The sequence below is a fragment of the Podarcis liolepis genome (assembly GCF_965112155.1).
Source record: "Podarcis liolepis genome assembly, chromosome: 8".
NCBI classification, from domain to species: domain Eukaryota; kingdom Metazoa; phylum Chordata; class Lepidosauria; order Squamata; family Lacertidae; genus Podarcis; species Podarcis liolepis.
Window position 1 is genome coordinate 81,055,684 of NC_139560.1, and position 15,486 is coordinate 81,071,169.

The 15,486-nt window shown below is 44.2% G+C and overlaps 1 protein-coding gene across 7 annotated transcripts in view; it reads left to right on the forward strand.

Moving 5' to 3' along the window:
- The window catches only part of TRIO (trio Rho guanine nucleotide exchange factor), a 268,574-nt gene that overhangs the window by 99,853 nt on the left and 153,235 nt on the right, over positions 1-15,486 (forward strand). For all 7 annotated transcript variants that reach the window (XR_014529571.1, XM_083518908.1, XM_083518913.1 and 4 more), the window contains exons 8-9: positions 1,617-1,748; positions 11,898-12,128. Coding sequence is in view for 6 of the 7 variants with exons in the window: in XM_083518908.1 (XP_083375034.1) it covers positions 1,617-1,748; positions 11,898-12,128 (363 nt within the window). In the remaining variant the exon portion in view is untranslated. The remainder of the gene's footprint in view (positions 1-1,616; positions 1,749-11,897; positions 12,129-15,486) is intronic.

A 15,486-nucleotide genomic window follows, 5' to 3' on the forward strand; every position in this document is an offset into this window, starting at 1 on the left:
TTGCCTTCACTGAAGCCTGGAGAGCGAGAGGGGTCAGTGCGCACCGATCCCTCTCACTCTCCAAGCTTCCAAGGTAAGCCGCCTGAAGCCTCCCAAGCGCAGCGGTAACTCCCGCTGTGCTCCGGAGGCTTTGGGTGAATGCACCTTGACCGCACCTTGTTTTAGAGGGGGAGAACAAGAGAAAAAAAATCTCCCCCTCTCTGCACAGTGCCCCTTCAGCAAAGCGGCAGGAGAAATGGAAGGGGCTCTACAACAAGGAGCGAAAAATACGGTACTTGGCTACTGCTGCTGCTTTTTAGTAGATCCCACGAGATTAAAATAACACCATAAGGAACTTGGGTGACAGGGGTTGGCAAACCTTTTCAGCAGGGGGCCAGTCCACTGTCCCTCAGACCTTGTGGGGGGCCGGACTATATTTTTGGGGGGGAAATGAACGAATTCCTATGCCCCACAAATAACCTAGAGATGCATTTTAAATAAAAGCACACATTCTACTCATGTAAAAACACGCTGATTCCCGGACTGTGCACGGGCCAGATTTAGAAGTCGATTGGGCCGGATCCGGCCCCTGGGCCTTAGTTTGCCTACCCATGGCATCCAGCCTTCTTTCTCATTCCCAGTTTGCGTTCTAGTGCTTGCCTTAAGTTCTCCCAGTACTAATGCCAGTTTGAGCATGCTTCTGTTTCACAAGCAAAAGTTGGCATTGCGTAATTTCAGAACAAAAAAGGTGCATCGCTTGCAGCCAACTTGCTATTGGATGATGCGTCTATGGTCCCCCAAGTGCGCCTGGTCATTGTGGCAGGAGTGCCCAAATAATTAAGAGGGAGAGACTTTTCTTTCAGTGTTTTCGGTGTAAACTTGAGGAGAAATAAAAATAGAACATGTAGGCGGAGTCTGGGACTAATTGAATTAGCCTTATTAATGCATCGTTCTGCTGTGTGCTTAATTGTAGGGCTTTCGCCACAGGAAAACAGGCTACGAATTATAAGCTAACACCATGACTCTGTATGTTAGGGAGCGTGTTAACAGTGAGGATGATCGGGCTGCCTGATCCGACAGGATTTTCTGCTGCCAGAAATTGCAGCTGAACCCTTTAAAGATTTTTGGATGCATTTAGAACTGTCCTGTTTCGCATGTCAATTGAGGTTTGGCTTCGGATTGCTTTAGTGCTTCCATATGTGTTTGTTTCCTCTCCCAAGCCCCTCCACAGCTTAACAAAAGAGCTCTCATTTTACTCAAGCGATGTCCCCCCCCCCTTTCTTTTACAACTGTCTCTCCGTTGCAGAGGATAGCAAAATAAATATGTAATTCTTCTTCCTTCTTTTTTCTGAAGGCATCCTATTCTTTGATCTGGATTAAGCAAGGGCAGAAACAAATCGGAATTCATGCTAGTAGCTAGCCGAAGAGGTTCCTAAGGCATTCCTGTTATTCCTCGTAGAGCGTTTTCTGGATAGAAGAGCGCAGGGTTTTAAAGGCAGGCGGATAAAAAGCTTGCCTTCAGGAGGGCTAGTTTGCTCCTTGATTCACCCTCGTTTGTCTAATGTTATGCACGAAGCCTAATGCAGTCTCTTAATTTACGTTCTGGTGCAATTAACTAGGATTTTCCTTCCTTCCAGTATATGAGTAACGTGGATTCCTGGTGCAAGGCCTGTGGAGAGGTAGATCTCCCCTCAGAACTTCAGGACTTGGAGGACTCCATCCATCATCACCAAGGAATATATGAGCACATTACTCTGGCATATTCTGAGGTAGGTAACACCACTGCCCCTATTTTTAAGTGGGATGTTTGTCGGACTTAATCTGATGCAAGGGCTGCTTCACACTTTTTAGCACCGAAAAGCAGCACCCTAACGAATAACAGTTATAAAGGCATAAGTTTGTGGGGACTGGCGACTCCTTCATTAGATACATGTAGTGTTATCTTCAGTTGACGGCACGCACACGTGAAAACAGAGGTACTTGGGGCAGAGAAGAAATAATATGCCCGCTGTTTACTTCTCTTGTACAGTGGTACCTCGGTTTAAGAACTTAATTCGTTCCGGAGGTCCGTTCTTAAGCTGAAACTGTTCTTAACCTGAGGTACCACTTTAGCTAGTGGGGCCTGCCGCGCCGCCGGAGCACAATTTCTGTTCTCATCCTGAAGCAAAGTTCTTAACCCGAGCTACTATATTTCTGGGTTAGCGGAGCCTGTAACCTGAAGTGTATGTAACCTCAGGTACCACTGTATATGCAGGCAGTGACCATTTTGTGTGGGGTTTCCGTTCCTGGCCCCCACATGCTTTTCTTGGGGCGAGCATAAGCCTGCCCCCTTATGCCCCTGTTCTGCCCTCTCACTGCCCTTTTCCGGGTCCCACATGTCAGTTGCAGGTCAATTGGATGTATGCAAAATGGTTGCCACCTGTATTTCCAATTGAGGATAACAGTTGGTTCAGCTGATGAAATGGGGTCTAGTTTGCAAAAGCTTGTGCCCCACTCCCTTTCCTGGAGGGGCCATTGTATTTGTTGCTGCTTGGGTGTTCTGTATTTTATTGTTAGGTATTGTTTCAGCCTTCATTAGCATGAAATACTGGTTTGCTCTTGGTTGATATTAAGAGTGGGTTTTTGTTAACGTCGTTTCCTGTTTCGCAGCTGTTGATTCATTTTCTTGAAATGTTGTTAACTTTTATTCCACATGTCACTGTGCTGCATTGAGCATGGTTCTATCATTATCATCGTTATTATTAATTTCATTTCTATACCGCTTTATATTTTTAAGAAAAATGTCAAAGCGGTTTACAGCACATTAAAACATCAACAAAATGATCTAGAATTAAACTTTACTGAAGAAATTAAAATATAAAGCATACAAGTTCAAAGTAACATAATGAACAGAAAACTAAAATATTAAAGATTTCAAAATAAAATGTTACAAAGGAGGTCATCTACAGAATACGTACTTAACACAAACACAAACATGGTTCTATCAGCATACAAATAGACTCATGATATTAATAATATATACAAACGTGTTGGAGTAAGGTTACCAGATTTTTTTCAATGAATCCCGGGACACTTTTCAACTTGAGTGGATTGTGTATGGGAACTGATTTGTAAATCTGGGGACTGTCGTCTGGTAACCTTACGTTGGAGAGTATTCTGCTGCTTTTGCTACGACAGATTAACCCCGCTTTTCTTCTGGAAATGTTTACGCTTTTTAAGTGTACACAAAGATGCTTTAAGTGTACAGTTCTGCATAGTGCAAATGTCAGGCATACAGTTTGCAAACGTGTGCGATACGAATTTGCTGATTTGGGAAGGAGCTGGGATTGGCTGCAGCTCCCTGTTGAGAGTGCATCTGTAGGAAAGCCAGATTTGCTTCTGTGTGAAAGGCCCTAAGGGCTGAATACTACTAGGGACATTTCATGCTGTTTTTCTGTGGGCTGTGTGCAAGCGTAATGTCATTAATTAATTTGACTTTTTGCCTCATGGATGCAGCATTGATTTGATCATTCGGTTTGGGTCTCACAACAAATGCTGGCTTTGTTTCACGTTATCTTGGCGGGGAAGAGGTGCTATAGCTGTTAGATGTATTGTGTCAATAAAACAGCTGACCTGTGAATTTCACCGCATTTGTTGAGGTGATGGGTTCACTCAGTCTTTACCCAGGTTCCCTTCCTTGCTAGGGGATATTGCTGTTGTTATTACTGTCAGTAATAATAATAATAATAATAATAATAATAATAATAATAATAATAAAGATGATGATGTTGATGATGTCACCCACTCTTCACCATAAGGTCCCAGGGCAGATAGAAGCAACGAAAACAGTACTATTGAAAATAAAACCAAGCAACCATGCACAATGGGTATCAGGTTAATTTCCGGTTTCCAGGTGGGTCACAAATACTTTTCAGCTGTCAAAGGCAAGGGTAAAGAGATACGAAGAAAGCAAAATAATGATGCTAAATGAACCTCTGTAGACAGTAAATTGCACAATTTGGGGGATACCTGAAAGAAGCCTTCTTCTGGGCTGCCCCTCCTTGAACTTCTGAGATTGGTGGAGATATGAGGACAGCTTCTTCTGCTGAGCTTCACACTTCGATGGTCTGTAGGAGAATCAATTGGTCTTTTGGGAAAATGTAAGCCTTTTCACTCTTCCTGGCAGCCTTCAGTCTCACCCGCTCTACCTTTACACTTGGAAAGCTTTCCATTCTGTGCTTTTTCTTCTCTAGCTCTTGACTACAGAACATTCTTTGCATTTTTCTCCTCCCTCCACACCCAACTGCTTTTTCCTAAATCCTCACAGTAATTGCTGTGGAAGCCTGAGAAGAGGCAAGTAGAATGGTAGTTTTGTTCACGAATTGGGTAGTTGTGAAGTGTCCCTGATCCTCTTTACCAACTTCAGACACCTGTCAGCTTATTAGTGTCCCTCAATATAGTTTAACAGTGATAATCTTGAAGACTTGTTTTAGTAAATTATTGCCCTTGTTCTGTATACTGGCCAGAGGAGGGATAGATCTAACCTCACTTGCCTATCCTTTCAGGTTGAAATGTTCCAGTCAATTTCTTTCAGTATCCATCTTGCCTGTCTTTCGATTAACTTCAGTGTGTGGGCAGGAACACTAAAACAAGTATTTTCTGTGCTTCTATTCTCCAACCGTTATAGTAAACAAACAGACCTGTGAAAAACCAGAAATATTGTGTGTCGCGGGTGGCACTGTGGGTTAAACCACAGAGCCTAGGACTTGCCGATCAGAAGGTCGGCGGTTCGAATCCCCGCAATGGGGTGAGCTCCTTTTGCTCGGTCCCTGCTCTTGCCAACCTAGCAGCTCAAAAGCACGTCAAAGTGCAAGTAGATAAATAGCTACCGTTCTGGCGGGAAGGTAAATGGCATTTCCAAGCGCTGCTCTGGTTCACCAGAAGCGGCTTAATCATGCTGGCCACATGACCCGGAAGCTGTACGCCGGCTCCCTCGGCCAATAAAGCGAGATGAGCGCCGCAACCCCAGAGTCGGCCACGACTGGACCTAATAGTCAGGGGTCCCTTTACCTTTACTTTAACATCCACCCTTATACCCAAGAGATTCAGAGCAGGAGAAAAGCAGTTTGTGTTTATGAAGAGTCAATCAGATTGTGTGTAAATACAAATGTGACATCTCACATTCTTGTGGGATAACGGCCCATCATGACGCCACCTGTTCTCCAGAAGCAAAAAATGCACCTAAACGTGAAGGAGGGTGGGCCTTGGCCTTCCTCAACCCCAGCCCATTTACTGCCTCCTTAATTTTGCCTTAGCTCCTTGTGAGTTATAAATGTGACCTCTCACATTACTATCTTCATGCAGCGAAGGGAGTTAGGTGGGAGTTTGCAATCTGCTCCCGATCTCAGAACTCCTGGAGGCTTTGAAGAGTAGGGAGAGAATTGGCATCTGAAGGCGCACCAAAAATAATCCCTGGTTTTGCTCAGTCAGTCGTTGCCATCTGTAGCTGAAACATGAACGCTGCACCTTTGACTCGGAGCTATCTTGGCAGAGAGGAAAAAGGACACTTCTTCTAACAGTGCGTGTTGATACAAACTGAAGTCATCCCCCCCCTCTAGAAGAGGCAGCCAACACCTTAAATGAGCCCCGTGGCCACTTTTTCTCTGCTGGAGTCAAATGATGGAGACGCAGGAAGGAATTCAGTGTTGCACTAAATCAGGCCTCCTCAACCTCAGCCCTCCAGATGTTTTCAGCCTACAACTCCCATGATCCCTCGCTAGCAGGACCAGTGGTCAGGCATGATGGGAATTGTAGTCTCAAAACATCTGGAGGGCCGAGTTTGAGGAAGCCTGCACTGAATAAACATACGTTCCTTCAATACAAGCATTTCTTATTGACCTCACCGCCCTATGTTATATTCTGGGGGTCCTCCTGACCCCCTAAAACAAGTTGGGGTGGCAGAAGAGGGAAGAAAACCCCACTGCTTTAGTGGGAACCATTGTAGTGGCTCCTTCTGGCAGAACTACTTACTTGAACCTGGCCCTCAAAATCCCAGCCTTTTGGGTGAACCAGTTGCTGTTCCTTCACTCCTAGTGCCAGAGATGAAATCACCGCTTTGCTATAATTTCAGTACATAAATGTGCTGTGTGTCGTCGGCTACATGTGGGGGTTTCCAGCAGTTGGCGTCCAAGAAGCAGTTCTCTGTAGTAAGCTTCCACAGCAAGAAGATGCTCTAGGGCAAGAGTGTGGAAAACCTAGGTCCCCATTGGGCCAACTCTGACAAGTGGGTTGTTGCCCCGAGTAAGTAGTGAAGTTTCTTGAGAGACCTACCCAATACAGTTACAAAAGAATAAAAGTTTCCTCAAGGAGAGTATGTAGCTTTGTGTCCCTTTAAGGTTCCTGACTAATGCGAAAAAAACGACGAAGAGAGATGAGGCGAGGGAGCAGGATTGGAGAGGCAATGGAAGGGCGATAATAAGAATGATAATTTTATTATTTGTACCCGACTCATCTGACTGGGTTTCCCCAACCACACTGGGCAGCTTCTAACAGATATAAAAACGTAATAAAACGTCAAACATTAAAAACTTCCCTGGACAGGGCTGGCTTTAGATGCCTTTTTAAAGTTGTATAGTTACCGTACTTTTGGCTCTATAAGACTCACTTTTTCCCTCCTAAAAAGTAAGGGGAAATGTGTGTGCATCTTATGGAACGAATGCAGGCTGCGCAGCTATCCCAGAAGCCAGAACAGCAAGAGGGATTGCTACTTTCACTGCACAGCTATTCCTCTTGCTGTTCTGGCTTCTGAGATTCAGAATATTTATTCTCTTGTTTTCCTCCTCCAAAAACTAGGTGCGTCTTGTGGTCTGGTGCGTCTATTTATAGAGTGAAAAATACGGTATTTATCTGCTGGGAGGGCGTTCTACAGGGCGGGCGCCACTACCAAGAAGGCCCTCTGCCTGATTTCCTGTGATCTCGCTTCTTGCAGTGAGGGAACCAGAAAACCCTCAGAGCTGGATCTCAGTGTCCGGACTGAACGACTGGGTTGGAGATGCTTCTTCAGGTTTACAAGGATGATTGGGGTTGGAACAATCTTCCCTCATGAGGACTGAACAATGTGGTCTCTTGGGGACAAATAATTCAAGACTTAGATTCCTGAGGGGGAAGGGTTATCTGAGGCGATAGGTGAATTTGAATCTGGCCGCTCATAGGGAAAGGGGATTTTCCAGATGCACTGAGTCACACAAGGTATGGCAATCCAGTTTTCCCCAGTCACAAGATAGAGAGGGTGGTCTTAGAGAGCAGAGGCAAGAGCCATGAACCAATTATAGTAGTGGACCCAACATCTGTGCTATCCTTGGAATTTCAGTGCTGAATGCAAAATGGTGGCATCTGTGTACAAGACAGATGAAGAACACTTAAGAGATCCAAGCGACTGCTGATCAGTTTACTGTTAAGGCAAAGTCACTTAGAAGGGAAAGTTTTCACCTCCGAAGCCGCCATTATTTTATTGCAGTTCCTTTTAATGCAGAGATGAAGGGGCAAAATAAAATCTGTACTAATTGTGCACCACATCTCCTGCCTGCTAAATTTATATTTAAAAGCAAAACAGATACGCTGTGCTTTTTAGCTGGATAAATATCACATACAGCATCTTTAAAATAATAAAGTGAGAGTCTTGTGAAAGGTGGGAGGCGTCAAGTCTCTAAAAATGTTTTCAAACGAAAACCCAGGATATTTCTGAAATGTGGTGGTGTCGACTTGTTGCCATATGTGCTGGTTAGCAGCTAACCTGTATTGGGGACACTGTTTTTCAATTCTGCATTGGCAGAAAGGCCAGAAATGTAAGCTCTGCCCACTCATTGACACCTACGCAAGCCCAGGCCCAGGCAAAGGGCTTTTTAATCCCATCTCTCTCTGTGTCTGCAGCAAAAGCACATCAGCTGCTATGGGCTTGAACTTAGGAATGGGTAGCACATTGTGTGTAATTGGGGGCAAAAAGGTGCTACCAAGGTGCTTAATTGAGCTGGCACTCTGAGTATGCCCTTGATCATTTAGCTTCCTTCAAGAGTAGATGAACCAAGAGAGAGAAGGCTTTGACAAATGCACAGGTGCCAGTGAACCCTGGCATACCTTAACTATCCTCATTAATATCAGGCACACTTTCCCTCTGTATCTGAGAGTGGGCAAGAGCTCCAGATATACGCTAATACCCGACTCTGCACTCTTTATCAGTTTCCCTACTTCTAACAGGGCATCGATTAGCCCTGGTGTGAAACTTTGAATTGGCAGTCACACACAAATCAGGCTACAGTGGTACCTTAGGTTAAGTACTTAATTTGTTCCGGAGGTCCATTCTTAACCTGAAACTGTTCTTAACCTGAAGCACCACTTTAGCTAATGGGGCCTCCCGCTGCTGCTGCTGCTGCTGCGGCGCCGGAGCCCGATTTCTGTTCTTATCCTGAAGCAAAGTTCTTAACCTGAAGCACTATTTCTGGTTACAGATAGGTAGCCGTGTTGGTCTGCCATAGTCAAAATAAAAAAATCCCTTCCAGTAGCACCTTAAAGACCAACTAAGTTAGTTCTTGGTATGAGCATGTGTGTATCTGAAGAAGTGTGCATGCACACGAAAGCTCATACCAAGAACTAACTTAGTTGGTCTTTAAGGTGCTACTGGAAGGGATTTTTTTATTTTCACTATTTCTGGGTTAGCGGAGTGTGTAACCTGAAGCGTATGTAACCCGAAGTATCACTGTATATCATTTCAGCAGGCAGGAGGCAATTACGATGGCTGAGGATGTAAAAAATAAAATTAAACCTGGGAGAATGCTATGGTCCACATCTTCCCCATGCCATTCCTTGCACCTTCAACAACATGGTGCCCTCAGATATTCTGGACCAGGGGTCAGCAACCTTTTTCAGCAGGGGGCTAGTCTTACCGTCCCTCAGACCATGTGGTGAACCAGACTATATTTTGAGGGGGGAAATGAGCAAATTCCTATGCCCCACAAGTAACCCAGGGATGCATTTTAAATAAAAGCACACACTCTACTCGTGTAAAAACACCAGTCAGGCCCCACAAATAACCCAGAGATGCATTTTAAATAAAAGGACACATTCTACTCATGTAAAAACACACTGATTCCCGGACCGTCCGCGGGCCGGATTTAGAAGGCGATTGGGCCGCATCCGGCCCCCAGCGTTAGGTTGCCTACCCCTGTTCTTGACTACGATTCACTGTATCTTAACACCTTTTTTATTGTGCGCGAACATTCAGACCTTTATATCACCTAGCTACAGTTTCTAGTGCTATTATCCAGTAATAGACTGTAATTTCTCTCAGTATTAAACAGCTATTTGACATTGCTCTTTCAGTCATGTTAATTTGGGAGGATTTTCCCCCAGTTAGAAACAAAAACTCCCAAGAGATACCAACATTGTGTTGAAAAACCAATTCTTTAATCTGTTAGAATGTGTTTCAAGAGGGAGGGAAGTAAGCAAGCTTTTACTGTCAGGGTACAGAGTCGGTTATTGTCATTGGCGTGAAGCGAGAAAGAAATTAGACCCCATTTCTACATAATGTAAAAAGGAGCTATGAAGATTAAGGCAACCATGTTTTTTTCCTCGTGTTCAATAAACTTTAATAAATTGTAAGTAAAAGATGTGTTCACTCAAGCATCAGATTGATCACTGAGTGAAAAATTACTGCTGCCACCACTGTCATACTTCATATTTGGCTGTTCTTTGAAGATAGATGGGCAAAGGAACCAGGTTTACTGAAGACTTTCCGTCCTTCTGCAGACAAAGCCACTGCAAGCATTGAGCCCGATGAGGCTGGAATTCTTAGCTAAGCAAAATGCATTCATTTAGTCAAGCTAGATGCCGATAAAACTTTTCAATGAAATCGGTTTCAAGCAGACTCAGTTCCTGTATGGCTTCAAAATTCAGAGAGAGGCAATCTTGATTCTTGACATTCATTGCCAAATATGTCTTAACGCCCAGGCCTTAAAAACCCACCACGTAGTCAAAAGCCTCCAGCTGCCTGTAGCAACTTCTGTTTTCGGGAGGTGTTCGTCAGCTAGAAGGCCTCATTTTAGTGCCCCCTCTCTATCTTTTGTGTGCTGTTTCTCATCCGCTTGCTTGGTCGCCTGTCGTATACAGGTTCATTTTGCAGAAAGGCAGCTGCTTCGGTGCTTCGTATGGGTTCGGCTGGTGGTGGCACTTGTCAGAACCAATTGTCTTCTAACCATATGAAGACAATTTGGAGAGTTTACCATTTAATGCTAAAGTTCAGCGATAATACAACAGCTGGAACACACTGAAATGCTTGCTGCACTAATGTGTAGCTATCTGATGACAGCTAACAACTGGCCGAATAAATTTATTTGACAATGATGGCACTTTCCCACAATTGTGTGATCTAAACCGCAGCCTGCCTGTTGCTCCTCAGCCTTAAATATTATGTATTGAATGTAAAGTATTGAGTTATTGAAACTAAGGCCCCTTCTGCGCTGTAGATTTAAAACACTATTATTGCACGACTTTGAACAATTTTGGCTTCCCCCAAAGAATCATGGGAACTGTAGGGGTTTTTTTAGGGTCCTGACAGTTGTTAGGAGAGACCTGTTCCTCTCACAGAACTACAATTCCCAGAATGGTTCAACAATTGGTCCCTCTCCCCAGGAAACTCTGGGAATTGTGAGTGGAATAGGAGTCTTAGAAAGGGCCTGACTCTTCCACTGTATCCACACCCACCCCTCTACTTTTGGATCCACTTCAATGGTAGATGAGATAATTAAATATGACCATAACCTTTTAACAAGTTATTTAAAAATATCTATGGAATCATTTGTAAGATGAACGCTGTAGGGTGATAACCATATTTCGGGTTCCGTAAAAGGGGGGGGGGAATCCTGCAATTAATGTTTTTTTAAAAAATTCAGCAAAAGTAAGGTGACAAAGCTATTTGTGTTTGAAAGGCTCTGGGTTTTTTAATGGTGCCTGCTTTTATACAGCTGGATTCAAGTGACCATATGTCGTTGCTGCTACTTAAATTCGCATACCTCCCTGTACTCACAGGTCTCAGGGTGGTTACAACATAAAATCACAATATAAAAACACAAAAATACGTAATAAAAACAACCCAGTGCCCCGCCCCATACTCCAAATACCTTCCTTATTTCTGTGTGTGTGTCTCTGTCTCTCTCCCTCCCCCCAACCCCCTGCAGCTTGGGGGGGTCTTTGAGAGCAGGAATGGGGAACCAGTGGTGGTAACAACAACAACAATTATTATTATTATTTATTTATACCCCGCCCGCCTACCTGGGTTTCCCCAACTGCTCTGGGCGGCTCCTAACAGAATATTAAAAGCACGATAAAACATTGAACATTAAAAACTTCCCTAAACAAGGCTGCCTGTTATTACTATTACAGAACTACTGGTTACTACTATTATTATTTAATATATTACCTGTCCCAAGCAGGATTGCAATGCTTTAAAATCCAACATTTAGAGCAACTTACAATCACAAAAATAGAGTGGGTCCTAAGATGATGATATTATTATTATTATTATTATTATTATTATTATTATTATTATTATTATCCAGACATTGTTGGACTACAACTCTCATCATCGGGAGTTGTAGTTCGGCATCACCTGGAGGGTTGGGTCACAGGTTTCTCCACCCCTGCTCCGGAAGAAGAATTTATTGTAGCGAATGGGACTGTGGCTGAAAGAGAAAAGCTGTACTCCCCTCCTTTGAACACAGTCGCCTTTTAATTCCATCCATAATAAGTAATGCCATGCTTCCCGTGCTTGAGGTGGAGATAATCTCCTTCATCGTTAGATGGGTAAGCGACTGTGAAATTCTAGTGCCACATCCTGGAAATTTGCGTAGCCTGCAGGTGAGCTCTTAAATTCTTGTCTCACTGAACAGGTGAGCCAAGACGGGAAGTCACTGCTCGACAAGCTGCAGCGGCCTTTGACTCCTGGAAGTTCAGACTCCTTAACCGCTTCCGCCAACTACTCCAAGGCGGTGCACCATGCCCTAGATGTTATTCACGAAGTGCTTCATCACCAGAGGCAGCTGGAGAACATCTGGCAGCATCGCAAGGTCCGCCTGCATCAGCGGCTTCAGCTGTGTGTCTTCCAACAGGACGTTCAGCAGGTCAGTTCATGGCTCCTAGGGTTGGGAGATCTTCTGTTGCAGATGCTTGCAAGGGGTTTTTATTTTTATTTTTGACAAAACCACCCGTTTCCTATACGTTGCCTTTGACTGAGAAAAGAAGAGAACTGGGGGGGAATTAGAGTTCTCAGCCAGTGTGCTTCGGATCCCCTTTCAGTTAACCAAGGGCACTAGATGCGATTAAAATGATTATTGGGGGCGCAGGTGGTGCTGTGGTCTAAACCACTGAGCCTCTTGGCCTTGCCGATCAGAAGGCCGGTGGTTCGAATCCCCGTGACGGGGTGAGCTCCTGTTGCTCTGTCTCAGCTCCTGCCAGCCTAGCAGCTTGAAAGCACACCAGTGAAAGTAGTTAAATAGGTACCGCTGCGGCGGGAAGGTAAACAATGTTTCCATGCACTCTGGTTTCCGTCACAGTGTCTCGTTGCACCAGAAGCAGTTTCGTCATGCTGGCCACATGATCCAGAAAGCTGTCTGTGGACAAATGCCGGCTCCCTCAGCCTGAAAGCGAGATAAGCGCCACAACCCCATAGTCGCCTTTGACTGGACTTAACCGCCCAGGGGTCCTTTACCTTTTACCTAAAATGATTATTGACAGTTTATTGAAAACTAAGCTAAAATTGAAAACCAAGGCTGATAACAAATCTTAAATTTCCAGCTGAGAAGGGAGAACATTACTGCACACTGTTGATGGACGAGGATATTTGGCACTCTCTATACAGTAAGCCATTAGTGCAGAAAAGAAAATGGCAGCCGATTCTGGCTGAGTCTTTAGAGGCCTACAACCTGAGAATCTTGTGCATCCTCATTGTACTTTCATATTGCAGAACATGCACGTGAATACTATACTTTCTGAGTTGTACAGCATCAAGGCATGTATGATGAAGGCAGATTTGGTTTAAATTTAAGGGAAATTGTAAAAACAAGTGTACACCTTGGCTTCCACAGAAGGCCTCGCGTTCCTCCTCTCCTCAACCTTTCTCAGAACAAGTAACTAAATTTTGTGTGGAAAATTCCAAGCACGCTCAGTTGAAGGAAACCGGGAGTCTTCCAAAAGGAGGGTGCATATTAAAGGACTGAGCTTGAACTTTCAGTGAGGTGGCAGTTGATTCCCGGCCAGGTGACAAGAGAAAAGCCTAGTTGGGGATCTTGCATTTGGGTGAAGGGGGAGATCACACGCAGAAACACACCTCTGTTCGCTTTTGGTGATCTGGTGGCAGTAGAAACTCTCTACCTCTCAACACAAGTTAGTGGAATAAATAATAGATGGCATGGACAGGGCATGTTTGACTGTTAAGTAAAAGACTTGTGCGTCAGCAACCAGAGCTGGACTAACAGAGGAAGAAGCAGGACTTTGAAAACCTGTCACTGCGTTCTCCTTACCAGCCAATCTCCCAGGACCTTCCAGCCTCTTCAAAGTAAGTGAGGCATGTCTGGGTCTCTCGGTGGAGTATGGAGGCGAAGCCCCTACCATGCTTGTCAGGCAGCTTCAAAAGATCCCTGTAGGGACCTATTCCCCAAGATCATTTGTTGGCGCCATGCAGCCTCTGACAATTATAAAAATGACTAAGGTGACCCACTAACCTGAAATGCCTTCTTTCCTTGTCCCTTCCCCAAGCCTCACTGGCTTTCATTTACATCAGGAGCCCATGCTGTATCTATTCCCTTCTCCCACATTCTCACCTGCATTTCCTACTGGTGGATTAAAAGGGGGGTGGGGGGAGAGGAGGAAAGGAAACGGTTTTATTTTGTCACCAAATTGACAGGTGTAATTTTGAAAGTGGCACTGCTGTCATATCATTTGATCTGCACATACCAGTTTGTTGAAAGCAGCGGTTGACTGTCATCTGCATCAGTGACTATCAGATGAATTAGGGTGGCTTTGAATCCATCAAAAATTGACCTCCTGAGGAATGCAGAGACCCAGAGTGATTTCACTGTTTGGGCAAAAGCGTCATCTGTTGTAATGTTTTGCCACTTTCTGCTCCCATGTCTACCCTACATGAATTCCCTAGGTGTGAGAGTTTCATATCCTCCTTACACACACACACACAAACACACACACACACACACACACACACCCCACTTGAGCAATTTTTATCTGGCCTGATAGCTCACCAAATTTTAATCAAGTTTGCTCTACATTCTCGCCGACTGCAAATAGGTTGCATCTTCTCAGCCTGTAGGATTTAGCAGAAATGATAAGTTCTTCCAGATCTGCTTTCAAGCACCGTATCTTTTCATCCTACAGCCAGGGACCTGTAAAGTAAAAAAACATGAAACAGTATACAAAACAGTTGAAGCTTAAATTGTACGTGATGAACAGGCTTCATTTTGCAATGGGTTTTTCTGCTGCCTGGTCCCTAAGCAAATGATGTCACCTGGCTCCATGTTGTTGGAGAGCGAATGTGGCTTAGAAAACTAAATATAAGTTCCAATAGCTATTCAGGAAGCTGCTGAAAATGCTCATAGCAAGGATATACACACACACATAAAAACTACATCTGTTTCTTTTGAATCAATGGGGAATTCTTAGATGGAAGGATTTTGGGGCAGACCAGGGAGACCTGCTCCTAATATCTTAACGATGTTGACTGGTTAGGAAATTCTGGTTAAGAAAGAACCAGGGTTAGTCAGAACGCCAACAGCAGCCTTAACAATGATTTAAAACGCCAGTGGGAATTTCTGCACGAGGAGAATTTCTGCACGGCTGTTCCATTCACTCCTGACCTCTTAACCATGGTAAAGAGACCAGGTACTTTATTTACATTTTTTGAACCATCATAGAAAACCGCATGCTCAATTCAAAATTATAGTGCAGTGTTTGAAGACATCCTTTCTTCCTTTGCGCAGAACTGCTTCCTTTGTTCTTCATTCTTCCTCCTTCGCAGACCTGCAGTGCTCTCTTTTTCCCTCTAATTTGAACAATGGTTGAACTTCTGGCTAATGTTCAAGGCTTTTGCTATAGTCAACCAGGGAAGAATCTGTAGAATGAATGTTTGCCCGAAGGCTGTATAATATCTCTGACTAATATAAGCAGAAGCGGAATGTCTGATGAATGAGGCTTCGCTGTGTTTGCAGACTCCAGGGTGGAAGTTGGCTCTTAACGTTACATGCAATTCCTGAAAATATTACTTGGACGGGCTTGAATTAAACTTTGCTTTTAAGGAAGAGCTCTTCAGTTGCACTGGAGCCTGCCAGTATGATGCATCTGTAGAGAATTTGTGGAGTAGGGGAACATCTTGCTTTTGTTACCATCTTAATTGCAATAGCATTGTGATGTGTCTGTTGGCTTCAGAACCCAGAATGTTTAGCTGCTGAGTAGGTTCTGATTAGAAAAAAC